Source organism: Peromyscus maniculatus, chromosome 5 (assembly GCF_049852395.1).
Source record: "Peromyscus maniculatus bairdii isolate BWxNUB_F1_BW_parent chromosome 5, HU_Pman_BW_mat_3.1, whole genome shotgun sequence".
Lineage (NCBI taxonomy): Eukaryota > Metazoa > Chordata > Mammalia > Rodentia > Cricetidae > Peromyscus > Peromyscus maniculatus.
In genome coordinates, this window is record NC_134856.1 from 56,869,971 (window position 1) to 56,886,156 (window position 16,186).

The 16,186-nt window shown below is 47.5% G+C and overlaps 1 protein-coding gene across 1 annotated transcript in view; it reads right to left on the reverse strand.

The window, feature by feature from the left end:
* The window catches only part of Fanca (FA complementation group A), a 54,352-nt gene that overhangs the window by 28,050 nt on the left and 10,116 nt on the right, over positions 1-16,186 (reverse strand). Inside the window, exons 8-20 of the mRNA XM_076572252.1 lie at positions 15,136-15,215; positions 14,455-14,488; positions 13,480-13,543; positions 12,882-12,994; positions 12,394-12,470; positions 11,879-12,020; positions 11,414-11,547; positions 5,781-5,891; positions 3,499-3,594; positions 3,355-3,414; positions 1,444-1,532; positions 170-230; positions 39-88 (exon numbers count right to left, since the gene is read on the reverse strand). Coding sequence (XP_076428367.1) covers positions 39-88; positions 170-230; positions 1,444-1,532; positions 3,355-3,414; positions 3,499-3,594; positions 5,781-5,891; positions 11,414-11,547; positions 11,879-12,020; positions 12,394-12,470; positions 12,882-12,994; positions 13,480-13,543; positions 14,455-14,488; positions 15,136-15,215 — 1,111 coding nt within the window. The remainder of the gene's footprint in view (positions 1-38; positions 89-169; positions 231-1,443; positions 1,533-3,354; positions 3,415-3,498; positions 3,595-5,780; positions 5,892-11,413; positions 11,548-11,878; positions 12,021-12,393; positions 12,471-12,881; positions 12,995-13,479; positions 13,544-14,454; positions 14,489-15,135; positions 15,216-16,186) is intronic.

The following is a 16,186-nucleotide window of genomic DNA, read 5'->3' on the forward strand; positions in this document are numbered from 1 at the left end:
CTGGCCACAGAGCAGCCTCTGTGCAAGCTCCTGCTTACCTCTTCAGGGTCTCTATAAAGGTCACCCGGGAGTCAGGAACCTCTGGGAGCTGTGAAAAGAGCAATCATGAGAGCAGCAGGCAGGGAATGCATCTCCCAGAGGTGTGGGTAGAAGACAAGCGTGCACTCACCACTCTCGGTGTGAGCAGGGCGGGGAGGAAGTGTGACAGGTAGTAGGGCCTCCTGAATATGCTGTAGTACAGAAAAGGCAGACACACTATGATGAACGCTGGAGAAAGGCTTCTTCCACCAACTCCCTCCCAGCCTAGAAGGGCGGTTCTCGTTCCAGCCTTTTATTTTTATTCTCCTTCATTTCATTTCTAAGACAGCGTCTGATGCAGCCCCAGTTGGTCTCAAGCTCACTACGTGGCAAAATCCTGAACTCTTGCTCTGCCTGCCTCTGCCTCTCAGGCACCGAGACACAGGTAGGTACACCAGGCCTGGCTAGGCTCTAATAGCGATCATGTGGGTTTTGTTTTGTTTTGTTTTGTTTAGGTAACATCTCACTGTGTATCCCTGACTGGGCTGAAACTTGTTATGTAGCCCAGGCTGGCCTGAAACTCACAGAGATCTGCTCACCTATGTCTCCAAAGTACTGGGATTAAGGTGTGAACTACCATGCCTGGGCTTGATCACGTTTTTAAGTCTTTTTTTCCCTCACTGTTTTAGGATATGTCTTATAAAGACACCCTGCGTTATCAAGAAGCCTATGGTCCATGATATCTGGACCATGTTTACTCTCCTGAGGACTGGCCATGGAACCCATGTTAATCTAAGGCTATGAGGGGTTGCAATGAGGCCACCATGAGCTTTCTGCTTTGAAGCGATCTCAAAACCTCATGAGTTGGGCTCAGTTCAACACATGATAACAATCACAATTCAAGATGTTCAGGAATCACAATGAATTTAATAAAGCTACTCAGTTCCCTAGGCTGGCTCCACATTGGTCACCCCAGAAGCACTAACTAAAAATCTGTTGCTAATCTGGGGGTTAATAATCCTTCATTCCCACATGGCTTCAGACAGGTACCATCTATTGCCTGTTTCAGAGAGCGAGGGTACCATGTGCTGTCACAGAAGTGAACACAGGTTTGACATGGTGGAACACGCCTTTAATCTTAGCACCCAATGGCCACACCAAAGGCTAGACAATGAAACTGTCTCAGAGCAAAACAAAAATGACAAAAAAGTAGACACCACAGACCCGCCCTCACTCTATGCCACCTCAAGACCTCACCTTTGGCACAGCATCCACACTGGCTCCCATGATAGAAAGAGACCTCCATCCCCATGTGACCTTGGGTTCACAGTGGGACAGACTTCAGAGCCCCAGCATACCAACGGCAGCACGGCCATGTCTGGATGGGCTGCGGCCAGCAGACGCCCTACAGCAGCCTCTTCCTACCTGGCCTCCATGACAGCCATTGGGACTTTCCCTGTTTGTTCAAACACCACGACCGCCTTCTCGACATCCTGGATGGCTTGGCTCTGAGGCTGGCTCGGCACAGGGAGGGAGAGAGAAAGAAGGAAGACTTGAAAGCGAGTAAGCCAGCCTAGAAACCTGGCAGGCACCTGCTGTCCTTGCTGCCCTGAGTTTCTGGATGTGTGAGAGGTGACAGGTGAGATGGGCCCTGCACAACCTGGGAGAGTCACAAATCCCCCAGGTCCTGCTTTCTGGACTCACATGGGCCCTAGGTCAGCTCAGCTCCCAAATCCAGTGCCTTCTCCTAACTGCGCTGCCGGCCGCAGGCCGTTTCTCCACCTCTCCTCTCTGCCACTCTTCCAGGAGAAGACGGAAGGCTTCCAGGTGGGTCAGAATAGAGACTGAGCTTTGAGATTTCAAAACAATCATGAACTGTCAGAGCTAGCAGTGGTGGCAAATGTCTGTAATCCAAGTGCACAGGAGGCCGAAGAGTTTACAGACAGCCTGAGCTACAGGAGCTTGTCACAAAGAAAATGGGGATGGGAGAAACAGAGAGAGGCAAATGTCTCCGGGATAACACCTGCCATGCAAGCCTGGGAAACCTGAATTAGAGCCCCTGGGCTCTCACAAAGGAGAAAACACTCCACAGGTTGCCCTCTGACCTCCACACATGCTCTGCATACCTCATCCCTCTGACACATTATAAAAAATAAAAATGGGCCGGGCGGCGATGGCGCACACCTTTAATCCCAGCACTCAGAAGGCAGAGCCAGGTAGATCTCTGTGAGTTCGAGGCCAGCCTGGTCTACAGATCGAGATCCAGGACAGGAACCAAAGCTACACAGAGAAACCCTGTCTCGAAAAAAAATAAAATAAAATAAAATAAAAATGGGCCAGCAAGATGGTCCAATAGGTAAAGGTGCTTGCCACCAAGCTGCCGACCTAAGTTCAATCTTTGGGACCTACAAGGTGAAAAGAGAGAGCTAATTCCCTCAAGTTATCCTCTAACTTCTGCACATGTACCACACCATGTGCATGTACACACACAAAAAAGCATAGTAAAAATTAGATAAATAAAATCAATGAAAAAACACGTAAACTAAAAAATCCTGAGGGGAGTCCACTGTGGCACTGGCCTGTCTTTGAACATGGCCACTCTGCTCGGCGAGTGTTGTCGTACAAAGACTCTAAGGGACACTACAGGCAAATCACTTTCAGGAAAACAGGTGACCTAGCTTCACTGGAGAGGAACTAAGCAGAGGATTCTGAGAGCCAAATGACTCAAGTCAAAAGAGAAGCGAACCAAGACTGTGGTCGACCAAAAGCAGTGCTCATCATTGTTGTGGAATGTTATTTTAACTGGGCAAAGGTATGTTAAATGTGTTTATGCTGTGGAATATTGCTTTAGCTGTGCAAAGGTGTGTTACATTTGTTTACGCTGCATTTGTTTAGTTATGTAAAGATGTGTTGCATTTATTTCACCTTGCCTGTCTAAGGCACCTGGCTTAGAGCTTAGAGCTGAACGGCCAATAGCTGGGCTGACGAAGAACAGGTGGGGCTGGTGGGCAGAGAGAATAAACAGGAGGAGAAATCTAGGCTCGAAGGGAATAAGAGAGACGGGAAAGAGAGAGGAGGATGAGGGAGATGCCCGAGGCCAGTCAGGCAGACTCCGGCCAGCAGACACAAAGAGCAGGAAAAGTAAGATATACAGAAGGAAAGAAAAGTAAAAAGTCCCGAGTCAAAAGGGAGATAAAGAGAAACAGGTTAATTTAAGTTAAAAGAGCTAGTCAGAAACAAGCCTAAGCTAGGCCAAGCATTCAAAACTAGTAAGTCTCTGGGTCATGATTTGGAAGCTGGTTGGTGGCCTAAGAAAAAAAGCCTGATACACATTACCTCAGTGATGTCCCCAGAGGAGGACAGGTTCTCATAGAGTCCCACGTTCTCCAGAGAAACCTTCAGAGGGGAAAAACAAACACGTGAATACAGAGACAGGAAATGGGTACTGCCAGGCAGGGCTTGAGCAGTGGTCAGACTTGCCTTGAGGTCAGCAAGCCTTGTCTTGGCCAACGAGATGTAGTCTGTGAGGAGGGAGTGGTACTTGCTTGGGACCAGTGCGGGGTGGAAAATATGGACCTACAAGAAAACACAGTACAGCAGTGTCAGCCACCAGATACCACGGCACTCTTCACTGGGACATTAGCAGCCCACGGCAGTGAGGACAGTGACTATAAGAGATGGCCACTAGCAGGCACGACACACGTAACTTTTGAACAATAGTTGAGCGTGGTGATGATGCACACCTGTGATCCCAGCACTCAGGAAGCAGTAGCAAAGATCAGGACAAGTTCCAGGCTAGCCTGGTCTACCTAGCAGGTTCCAGGCTAGCTAGAGGTGTACAGTGATACTCTGTCTCAAACCTACAAGAGAAGGCTGCCCTTCCTTCCAGGGAGAAAATTAAGAAAACTGTACTGTGTGGCTGGTTCTTTGAGTGGGAGGGAAGCAGGGTAGGAAGCAGCAGCTCCACACCCGGGCTCTGGAGACTCTATTGTCTAGAGACACAAGACCCAGCACCTGCACAGCCTGTCAGGGTCCAGACTGAGTCCGGGTCTGTGATTAGAGGACCTGCTTCAGATCTGTGGCTGAATTTACAGAAAACTGACCACGGGTGCCCAGTTTAAGGAACAGTGAGTCCAGGGAGAGCCAGACTGCCGTAAATGCAAGTTCAAAGGGCAGGAAGGCAGAAATTTGTCAAAGAACAGGAAACATGGGTAGAATTTGCCTGCGGGTCTGCACAAACGACCTCACGTTCCTCTCGTCTCCGAGTGTGAGTCAGAGTCAGAGAGAAAGGAGAGGTTCTCAGGGTCCACCCTCGTCACTTCTCAGGGCTGGAGGCCGAGACACTCGGAGAAGCTCAGGACAGGATACTTCAACAGCTGCTGTGTGTGTGTCGCAGGGCGGTGGTGGTGATGGTCACAGATCAATTACCTATCCTGCACCTGCCAGTCTTAAAGCTTGACCACAAACAACAGTGCATAAGAAAGACAGGGGTCCAGGCTTGGGGCAAGCGGACAGGTTCAGTTCTAGTCCCCGTGGTGACTGGAGTCTGTTATTCCCTTTGCTCACATATCCCCGTTCAGTTTGGAATGTAAATCAAACTTTCTAATAAGAACAGCATGAGAGCTTCAGGTCCCCAGCCCCCAAATAAGTGGGGGGATGGGGCTAGCTGATAAAAGGAAAAATCATACTGCCAAGCCTTCCTTCCTTTCTTTCTCCTTTGAGACAGTGTTTCACTGTTCCTCAAGAAGGATTTGAACTCCTGGGCGCCTGTAGTCTCATGCCCAGGCTCTTGAGTAGCTAAGACTATGCTAAGACTGTGCTCAGCTTCAGACTTTTTGGGAGTTTGAGACAGGGTCTTGCTGTGTGTCCCTGACTGGCTTCGCTTAGAACTTACAACCCTCCTGCCTTGGCCTCCCAAATGCTGGGACCACCGGACTGTGCCACTGTCCTGCCTCCAAGAATTGTCTGTCTTCTTGTTTTGAGACAGTGTCTCACGAAGTAGTCCTGGCTGTCCCAGAACCTCAGTTGAACAAACCTCCCTCAAACTTACAGTGACCCTACTTCTGCCTCCCAAATGCTGGGATTATAGTGTACCACACCACAACTTGTTACAAATATTCCAACAATAGACTTACATAAAGCCTCTTTAATAAAAGAAAACAAAACAAAAAATCTGGAAGAAATGATCATTATAAGTTTGGAGATATCTCTATCTAGTTTTTTGTTGTTGTTTTTTAAGTAAACTTAGTATGTATGGGTGTTTTGTCTGCATGTATGTTAGCCCATCATGTGTATGTCTGGTGCCTGCAAAAGCCAGAACACAGCATTAGATCCCCTAGGAACTGGAGTTACAGCCAGTTGTGAGCAGCTATGTGGGTGCTAGAACTGAACCCAGGCCCTCTGGAAGGACAGTGAGTGTTCTTAACTGCAAGCCATCTCTCCAGGACCCAGAAATTTGAATATCATAAAACCATATCATTTTATTAAAGCAAAAAATAGACCCTCCTATACCCATTTCCTCCATTCTATCTTTCTAGACCCCACCTGGACCGGCTCGTCCTTCAGAGAGCCTATGCGGAGGCACTTCATCGCACACTGAGAGAATACATTCTCTTCTCCTGAGGAGGATGTGTGGGTGCTACTAGGTGCCTGTGCTGGTTCCCTGCACACCTGAACTGTCTGTCGAAGGGCAGAGACCAGTCCTGGCTCAGTGTGATCTTCCATGAGCAGAAAGCCTCAGGATGCGGCTGTTGGCTCCTTACCTGCATGTACCGAGCGGGCTCCCAGGGCACCAGGTCAGACAGGAACTTGAAGAGGAAGACCAGTGCCTTCTTGCTGCAGCTGTGGTAGCCAAGGGAGCTCCCAAAGGACTCCTGCAGGGAGAGATCACATCGGGTACGACTCAGCAGCACCCAAATACGACTCGGCAGTACCCACTTTATGCTGCCTAACAAGAGCTAGGTAGCCATGGTCTGCCCCAATCGAAAACTGCGGCTGAGAGAAAGAAAAAGTAATTTTGGTTCAGAGACTTAAATATGTGATAGACAGACCAGCTGATGAAAGGAGAAGCTACAATTGCTATGAAAACAGTATCTCTGGACAGAATGTGGTGGCTTGGACCTGTAATTCCAGAACTCTGGAGGCTGAGACAGGAAGAATGCTACCGGGATTCACTGTGAGTTCCAGGCCAGACCGGGCTAAGAATGAGACCCCGCCTCAAGACGACAACCAACAAGAACAGAAAAGAGGCGTAGATTGTCTAGCATGCATAGAGCCCTGAGTTCAATTCCCAGCAACCCTTTAAAAACCAGGTGAGGCAGTGCAAGCCTGTACTCCAGCACTCTGGAGCTGGAGGCAGGTGGATCAAGGATGAAGTTTATCTTCAACAGTACAGTGAGCTTGAGGCCGGCCTGGGTTACATGAGACCCTGTCTCAAAAACAGTAACAAAACAAGCAAAGGAAAACAAACAAAAATGCTGAGAATGGGTCCCTGTGACTATCAGGAACACAATCTGTCCACCTGGCTAAGGCTCTTAACATCAGCTGAGACTCTCTTGAACACATTTTTTTGTCTCCAAACTTACCAAAATCCGAAATGACATTACACACTGGGCAGCCAAGGAAAAAGGCTCAAAGTGCTGCTCAAAGTGACCCCAACCAGACACCGAAGCCACAGAACAAGGGTAGAGCCTGAGGCAGCCCTGCTACCTACAGATTCGGTGAGAGGATAGGGCTAAGGCATGTGAGGGAACAAAGAGACTTTAAATCAATCATAATGCTGAGCATGTCATATATGAACTTGCAAAGACAATGTCCACAGGTGAAAACTGCCAAACCATCCCTAAACCGCACAGACTCCTGTTATGCTGGCCTTGTGGGATGCATAATACATGTTTGGGACCAAACTTTAAACTGTGGGTGAACTGAAGCCGTGCAATGGTTTTGTGGAAGAATGCATCTTGTCAAGATCAGCCAATGCTTTTGCATGTTAGACTGCAGATACTAAGCACCATTCAGCCAGGCAGTGGCGATGGTGCACACCTTTAATCCTGGCACTTGGGAAACAGAGGCAGGCGGACCTCTGAATTCGAGGCTAGCCTGGTCTACAGAGTGAGTTCCAGGGCAGCCAGGACTACACAGAGAAACCCTGTCTTGAAAAACAACAACAACACTAAAGAGCATTCAACAAGAAAGGGAATTGTTAATAATGCCATGCTAGTTTCTGAGGCCAAGAAAGGGAACTCAGAGACATAAACTGTCTGCAAATGCAAGGAGAGCAGCTTAATATACCTAGATCTAGACTCAGACAAAGCTGAGTCTATTCAGGGGCTGCTCATAGCCACCTAACTCCCACCTGTATTTTCTAACTGCTAGAATAGCTAAATGGAGCCAAAGGGACACACATTCAGGCCTGGGGTCACAGAAGTCACTGACATCCTAGGACAAAGGTAGTTCTTTTCTGGGGCTAAAGAGACGGATCAGCTGTTGAGAGCACTGGCTTCTCTTGCAGATGACCTGGGTTCAGTTCCCAGCATCCTCATGGTGGCTCATAATTACCTCTAACTCCAGTTTTAGGGGATCCAAGTGACTTCTTCTGACCTCTGTGGGCTCCTGGGAGCATGTGTGCACATAAAATTCATGCAGACACACATACACACACACACACACACACACACACACACACACACACACACAAATAAATACCTTTAAAAGAAATCACAGTATTTCACAATGCAGAGATATACATGCAAGCAAAACACCCATACATATAAAATAATAAAATTATTTTTTAAAAAACTAAATAAAATTACATTTAACTATAAACTATGACATGGTACAATGACAGTCAGCAACCATATACACACACATTAATAGGGTTTTGTTGTTTTTTTTGTTTTGTTTTGTTGTGTGTGTATATGTGGGTGACAAGGTCTCACTCCTGGCTAACCTGGAATTCACTATGTGGCCTCAAACTCAGAGATCCACCTACCTCTGTCATATGGGTGTTGGGATTAAAGGTATATGCCATCACACCCTGGCTTACATTAATTCTTTTGTTGCTTTATTTTTTTAAGATAGATCGATCTATCTATCTATCTATCTATTTTATGTATGTGGGTGCTTGGCCTGCATGCATGTCTACACACCAGAATGGCATCAGATCGCACTATAAATTGTGAGCCACTCTGTGGGTGCTGGTACTTGAACTCAGGGCCTCTGGAGGAGCCCTCAGCATTCTTAACGACTGAACCATTTCTCCAGCCCCACATTAACAGTTTTAAAAAATATATGGATTAAGAGCCAAGCAACATAGTTGACTCCAATTTAGAAACAACAGACTAGGACGGGTGAGATGGCCCCGTGGGTAAGGGCACTTGTACACAGGCCTGACAACCTGAGTTCATGTCTCAGATCACACAACGAGGCAGGAAAGTGTTGGAACTGAGTCTAAGAATGGATTCGTGGGAGAATTCCGAGCGCTTATGAGAAAACTCCAGTGTGCTCTCACGCCCCTCCCAGGTGTAGCAGATAAGGGTGAGTTGACTTTAGATTATTCATTACGACTGGCTATTGTTATTTTCTTATATACCGCTATGGAAAACCACGTTTTTGCCTTGTCCATGTTTTGCAGCTTGTCCTTGTGATTATGTACAGCTTGAACTCTTGAGAACTTTACTCAGAAGACTCTTCTTAACCCTCAGGGTATAAATTTTCTAATGCTCTGAATAAAGTTGGCTATTGCATAAGACTTTCCTCCACCTCATTTTTAGGCTCCGCTCTCTCAGGTCTAACTGCCTCAAGAGTGGTAAACAGACTCCAGAGAGCTGTTCTCTGACCTCCACATGCCTACCATTTACGTGCATATATATGTATACACAGACAGACACATACAACACACACACACACCACAAATTAAATATATTAAAACTAGAATTCAAATACTAAACCTACAAATATAGTCAACTAAAATGCAACCAACAATACAGTAAGTTGGATCCATTTTAAATTGTATCTTTTTCTTAATGAACCAGTGAAATGGTTCAGTTTGATGATCTGAGTTCAATCCCTGGATCCCGCATGGCAGGAGAAAAGTGAATCCCGAGAGCTGCCCTTTGGCCGCCACACGGATGCTATGACGATGTACGTGTACCCATCTGCCCCAAATAAATAAAACTGAAGTGAAAATAAGTAAGTGATTTTTCCTTTTCTGTTTTCTTTTCTTCTTTTATTTTGAGACAGGGTCTCACTATATATCCCTAGCTGGCCTGGAACTCACTATATAGACCATACTGGTCTTGAACTTAAGAGATCCACCTGCCTATGCCTCCTGAGTGCTGGGATTAAAGATGTGTGCCACCAAGCTTGGCTTATAAATTATAAATTATATTTTGTTCATAGGTGCCATCTTCTACTTTGAGACAGTCTCTCTTGCTGTTCACTATTGCACATGCTGGGCTAGCTATCCTGTGAGCATCGGGATCTTCTCACTGCCTCCCATCTCACTGTAAAGGTGCTGGACTAGAGAGGATTTGAACTCAGCGTTCTCATGTTTGCACAGCAGGTGTTTTACCCACTGAGCAATCTCCCCAGCCCTAAATGATATCATTTTTTAAATTAATTAATTTATTTATTATGTATATAGTGTTCTGCCTGCATGTATGCCTGCATGTCAGAAGAGGGCACCAGATCTCATTACAGATGGTTGTGAGCCACCATGTGGTTGCCGGGAACTGAACTCAGGACCTCTGGAAGAGCAGCTAGTGCTCTTAACCTCTGAGCCATCTCTCCAGTCCCCTCTCCTCATTTTACCTTTTAAAATCAGCTTTATCAAGATATAATTTAGGGGGCTGGAGGGATGGCTCAGAGGTTAAGAGCACTGGCTGCTCCTCTAGAGGATCCAGGTTCGATTCTCAGAACCCACATGGCAGCTCACAACCAGCTATAACTCCAGTTCCGAATCCTTCTTCTTGCCTCGTGGGTACCAAGCACACATAGGTACGTAGACAAAACACTCAAGCACATAAAGAAATGAAATGAAAATGAAATCAAAAGGTTAAAAGGAGGGCTGAGGAGATGGCTCAGCAGTTAGGGGCATTTGCCACTCCTCCAGAGGACCTGAGTTGGGTTCCCAGAAGCCACCAGGTGGTTTACAGCCACCTGGAACTCCAGCCCCAGGAATCTGATGCCCTCTCTGACGTCCTTGACAAGCCTGATGACCAGAGTTTGATCCCCAGAACCCATAGTGGAAAGAGAGAAGTGACATAATAAAAGCTGTCTTCTGACCTCCATGCACACACACACCATGGCAAAGGTCGCCCCACCACACACACAAAATTTAAGCCTGGTATGGTGGTACATGCCTTTAATGCCAGCATTCAGGAGGCAGATCTCTGAGAGCTAGAGGTCAGTCTGATATACATAGTGAGCCAGGCCAGTCAAAGCTAAATAGAGAGACCCTGTCTCAAAATAATAATAATTAATATTCTTATCTATTAATAAATAATAATTAAAGAACAAATGGTTAACTTAAGGCTGGCAAGATGTCTCAGCAGCTAAGTGTTTGCTGTGCAAACTTGACAACCTGAGTTTGATTCCTGGAACCCATGGTGGAAAACATCTGCACACACATGTGCACTCACTCACTCACACACACACCACACACACACACACACACACACACACACACACACACACACACACACACACACACACAAGCATACCACCCTAGTCTAAACCTGTACTCATACCGGCTAAGGATCTCCCTCCAGACTTTACCTTGGGAACACAGACTCAGTAGGCCTGGGATGACCCAAGATCTGTACTTTCCAAGTCCTCCCGAGGTAAGTCTGATGGCTCTTGCTCGGACTCAGGAGCACTATACAGACAAAACACGGGATGCAGCCGAAACAAAGAGGGAGGAACGGGGGTCATGTAGGGAGGGGTGGGGGTCACGTAAGGAGGAATGGGGGGTCACATAAGGAGGGGTGGGGGTCATGTAAGGAGGGGTGGGGTCACGTAAGGAGGGGTGGGGGTCACGTAAGGAGGGGTGGGGGTCACGTAAGGAGGGGTGGGGGTCATGTAAGGAGGTGGCACACATCTCAGAACTTCAGGGGAAAAAAGGCACAGTACATTTGACACAAAGAAGCAGCCATTGCTTCTAGCCTTGCAGAACAGGAAATTTCAGGAAAGAAGACTCCACCCAAGGACACAGAGCCCCTGGGCTGTGAGCAGAGCATAGTAGAAGGCTTTCAGAAGTACACGTGAGGATCTGTCTTGGCCAAGCTTGCCAAACCGACCCCCTTCCCCACAGAGAACACAGCAGGGCGTGTCAGCAGCTCCTCCCCGCGGCTCTCTGGACGATCAGGTTGTCGTACCGACTTCCCCAGTAACTCACCTTGAACCAGTCTGCATAGGATGGGAACACAAAGGGGCCTTCCAGAGTGGCCTGGCGCACAATCAGGAATGCAGTGACCATGCTGTCTAGGTGGTAGCTCTCAAAGGCACGGGCCATCAAACAGGCCACCCAGTCTGTGAGATTATGACAGAGTCAGAAGGCAGGTGAGGGCAGCTCAGCTCACTCACAAAACCGAGCTTTGCTGGTGATTGAGTATCTGAGCTGGGAGGATGTACCAAACAGCTTCAGATGGCAACATCACCACATGCTGGATACAAACTGACTAAGACTCACAGAAGTAGCACTAACATCAACAGACAGACAGACAGGTGTCTATGAAGTTCTAAGTGAGTGAAGGGCATCACTAATGTGCTCAGCCTCTACTGTTTGGGATTCAACTGATATCAGCATGCAAATCACACACACATGTGCTCAAAGTCTCATGGGGCGCCCATGAGCATATACCTTTAACCAGGTGCTGTGCCTCAGGAAAGCAGACAACCAGTGTAGACAAACAGGACAGCACATGTTGCCAGTTCACTTCCTGTGTCTCCAGAACTTCCTGCAAACGGCCAACTGACTCCTCTGGACCTAGTGTCACAAAAACCTGCAATAACAGCCCCAGCTCCTTTTAACGCCAAAGTAAACCACTGCCAGACAGGCACCGGCCCCTCGGTTCCCTCTAGCCCATCCGCTCCAACGCCAGAGAAGTGCAGACTCGGTGAGGAGCCTCAGTGGCTGCCATGTCCTCCTCCCTGCAGTGGTCGGCACTGGCTGGAAGAATTCCCATTCTGAGAAGGAAGGGCTCTGCCCAAGGACAGACAAGGTCAGCCTCGTGATCCTGAACCGCCATCCTGATGAGGACAGTTGTGTCCTGCTGGAGACGCCTGAACCTCCTCCCACGGGCAGTGTCTACAGGGGTCGGTCTGATCCGGTCTGTCACCTTAAGTCCCCAGGCCTGGATGGGATCCCACACTCACCCTGCAGTACAGAGTGGTGAGCAGATGACAAGTCTTTGCAAAGCTCCACTCTTTCTGCATTTGAATAGCATCAGACACTGCGGAGGACACACAACAAAACTTCAAGTCAGTGTATTAAGAGACAAAAACAAGCCAACAAAACCTCCTGTTTTAAAAGCTTCAATGTGAAAAGACAATCCTGTCGTAATGTTTTCCCCCAAGTATTGCTGACACTATCATTTCCCTTTGTTAACGGAGGTCATCCCTCAGGATCAGAGGAATTTTGGTTCCAGACAACGGGGATGACAGACTCTGGGATAAAGTGTCATTATCTCAAGGGGTCTCAGAGTGCTCTATTTAACGCACAGGGATCAGAGCTCAGGCACCTGCAGAGGACAGAGCCTCAAACCTACCTAAGGGTCACCGGTATCTCTGTCAGAGTTCACCCAAAGGATAGGGGAAGAGACCCCAGACTGGGCAGGGGTCTGCAGCCACAGCACGGGTCCTACCTTTCAGCACCGCCTTGTGAGTCAGAATCTGAGTCAGAGTGTGACTGAAGAACCTCTTCAGAGAATCCACTGCCGTCGTACCACAGCATACATGTCCAGAGTAGACACTAAACCTGCACACAGCATAAGGGGGTGCACGAGGAGACAACTGGGAAGCTCTTTCTCCACCAGGCCACAAAGCCACAGGTATCAAACGAATCCAGGGCTATGTGGTTGCAACCAGAGAGAAGTGAATTCTCGGAGGGTGCCAGAGGCCAGAAGCAGGCAGGAGTCTAGATACAGATTAGGAAGGTTGGAGCTGCATACCAAAGCTGAAGACAGACACATGGGAGGGAGGTCACACCGGGAAAACAGCAGAAAAGAGGGGCTGAAGGACCCCAAGCCCTGGAAATCTGCAGGCTGAACAGGAGCCTACAATAAGAAGGAATCTCTCACCCCCTCTCAGAGAAGGTTGGACAGACCTCCCGTGCTTTAGCAAGAATCTTCCCCAAAGTCACCGAACAGCAGACAGTACCCAGCCGGCCACTGCTACCATCGAGGTGTTTAAGTGGCGAAGCAAGAACACATTTCACATGAGCAGCAGGCCTCACAGACGTACCAGCCCCTCACTGTCTGGGAAGCCGACGTCACCTGTGGATCAGCATCCAGAGTATCAAGTGCAACTGATAATAGAACACAGGACAGAGACCAAGGATCAGCCCCACGAACGGCCTGTCCTGTGTCACCCCAAGGTGACAACACACCCATTTCTGTCATAGGCCTCTGAAGGTCCAGAATCTCCTAGGATGACACCAGGTCCACCAAGGCATCTAAGTGCCATCAGACACTGGGATCTGCAAGCTTTCAAGTGAAGGAGAACACACAGAATGTAAATGCTGTATTGAGCTGGTGACACGTGACAGCTCTGGAGTCTTCGTGGTGCTAGAGACTGAACACGCCAGGTCAGTGTTTTGCCACTGGGCTGCACCCCAGCCACGGCTCAAGAAATCAAATGTGGGGGTTGGGAAGATGGCTCAGCAGTTAAGAGCACAGGCTGCTCGTCAGAGAATCCAGGTTCAAATCCCAGCACCCACATGGCAGCTACTAACTGTTCTTTAACTCTACTTCAGAGGAAGCAACACCCTGCTCTGGCCTCTGTAAGCCCTGGGAATACATGCTGCATAGAGATGTCTGCAGGCAAAATACCCATATACATAAAAAGTAAATATAATAAGAATAATAATTTAAAAAGTTAGCGGGGTGTGGTGATGCATGCCTTTAATCCCAGTACTCAGGAGGCAGATGCAGATTGATTTCTATGAGTTCAAGTCAGATCCTGTCTCAAAATAAGTAAGTAAACAAACAAATAAATAAATATTTAAAAAATAAATTAAATGTGGAGTTCTGAGGAGGAACTGAGAGCCAGAGCAAAAGAAAGAAGTGAGCACACACCACACATATGCCATAAACAGGCCTCCAGAGGCAGTGAAGCAGAGGTGGGTTGCTTCAAATGTAAAGACTGGAGCCTGCTAGAGTAATTAGTAAACCAACTAGTCACTTATAGTCAGTCTGGGGCTCAGCGCAAGCCACTTACAAGTCAGCATTCTCTGCAGGACATCTGCAGCAACCTGCAACAGAACACAAATCCACTCAGTAATTCTCAAGCACTCACATGCTGGCAAGACACAAGAGAATGCCTTGTTATGTTGAAGCAAAATAAGAAACTGCCTGTTAAGGTATTCTTCCCTTGGCACCCTCCCACTCTTGGGAGGTCTTTCTCATTTCCTTAATAAATCCAAGTCAGTTCTGCTCATGAATGTGTGTGTGTGTGTGTGTGTGTGTGTGTGTGTGTGTGTGTGAGAGAGAGAGAGAGAGAGAGAGAGAGAGAGAGAGAGAGAGAGAGAGAGAGAGAGAGAGAGAGAGATATGAAGGCAAGCAGGCAGATAGGCAGATTAACTTTACAGAGAGGAAAGCCCTTGATTTGGTCCCTAGCGCATCATAAAACTGAGTGGTGGTGAAGTTATAATCCGTCCAAACACATTGGGAAGTGGAATCAGGAAGATCAGAAGAGGTTCAAGATTAAGGTGGGTGTGGTGGTCCAGTCTTTGAGCCCAGACAGAAGGCAGAGACAGAAGGATCACTGAGTTTGAGGCCAGCCTGGACATAGCGAGTTCAAAGATAGCCAGGCTATGCAGAGAAACCCTGTCTTGAAAAAACAACTCTCCACCCCCCACCCCAAAAAGCCTAATTCTCCTTTCTAATTTTTCCTCCCTACCTGAGGCATCTTCTCAGGCTCCACAGGTCTTGGATCCGAGCTTTCCTGAAAGCCCCTTGAAACTAGTAGTTGCACAAAACCTGAGAAAGAAAAAAACCTCAAAGTAATTTGTAACCATTATGCTCTCCAAACAGCAATGACTCACCCACCTCCAGGGAGTACATGTGTGCAGATAGGGAAACTGCTCTTCAGTAGAGCCCCGAGCCCCGGGTGAACTCAGTCACTGTCCACGTGACTGAGGCCCAAGCATTTATCCAACTTCTCAGAGTCAAGTTTATGATAAGGACTTCTTTTCTAAGATTTCATTTCTATTGTATGTGTTTCATTGTTTTGCCTACGCCGACAGAGATACACCAAGTGAGCTCAATGCCCATAGAGGCCAGAAGAAGAGGGTGTTGGGTACCCTGGATTGGACTTACTGACGGTCGTGAACGGCCATATGGGGGCTGGGAATCAAATGCAGGTTCTCTAGAAGAACAGCTCTTAACCACTGAGCCCTCTCTCCAGCCCAGGACTGTGAGTTTCAGGCCAGTCTAGCTGTCCACCATTAAGTCAAGGACTTGAAAAACTACATGCTTTTTTTTTGCTTTGAGACTAGAGTCTTGAAGCTAAATTGCCTATATCACCTTCAATCTCAGTCCTACCAATCCAATCGGGGTAGCTGTGATTAAACTCTAAACCACTATTCCACAGAAGCATCACATTCTGAGGAATGAGAAAAACAAACTGATTCATAATTTTATATTTGGGGTGGGCCTGAGATAGAGTCTTGCTAAGTAGCCTTGGCTGGCCTGAAGCTCCCTATATGCACTAGGCTGGCTTTGAACTCATAAAGATCTGCCTGCCTCTGCTTCTGGAGTGCTGGGACTAAATGAATGAGCCACCATACCTGGCTGAGCCATAACTTTAAAGATCAGAATAAGGAAGCCTGGAATTGAGGTTTTCTGTCTTATATTTGATTAAACTTTACCTATCTAGGGCAGATTACAGGAAATATAAGCAGTTCATAACACTGGAAAAGTATCCTTGGCAAACAAAGAAACATACAACT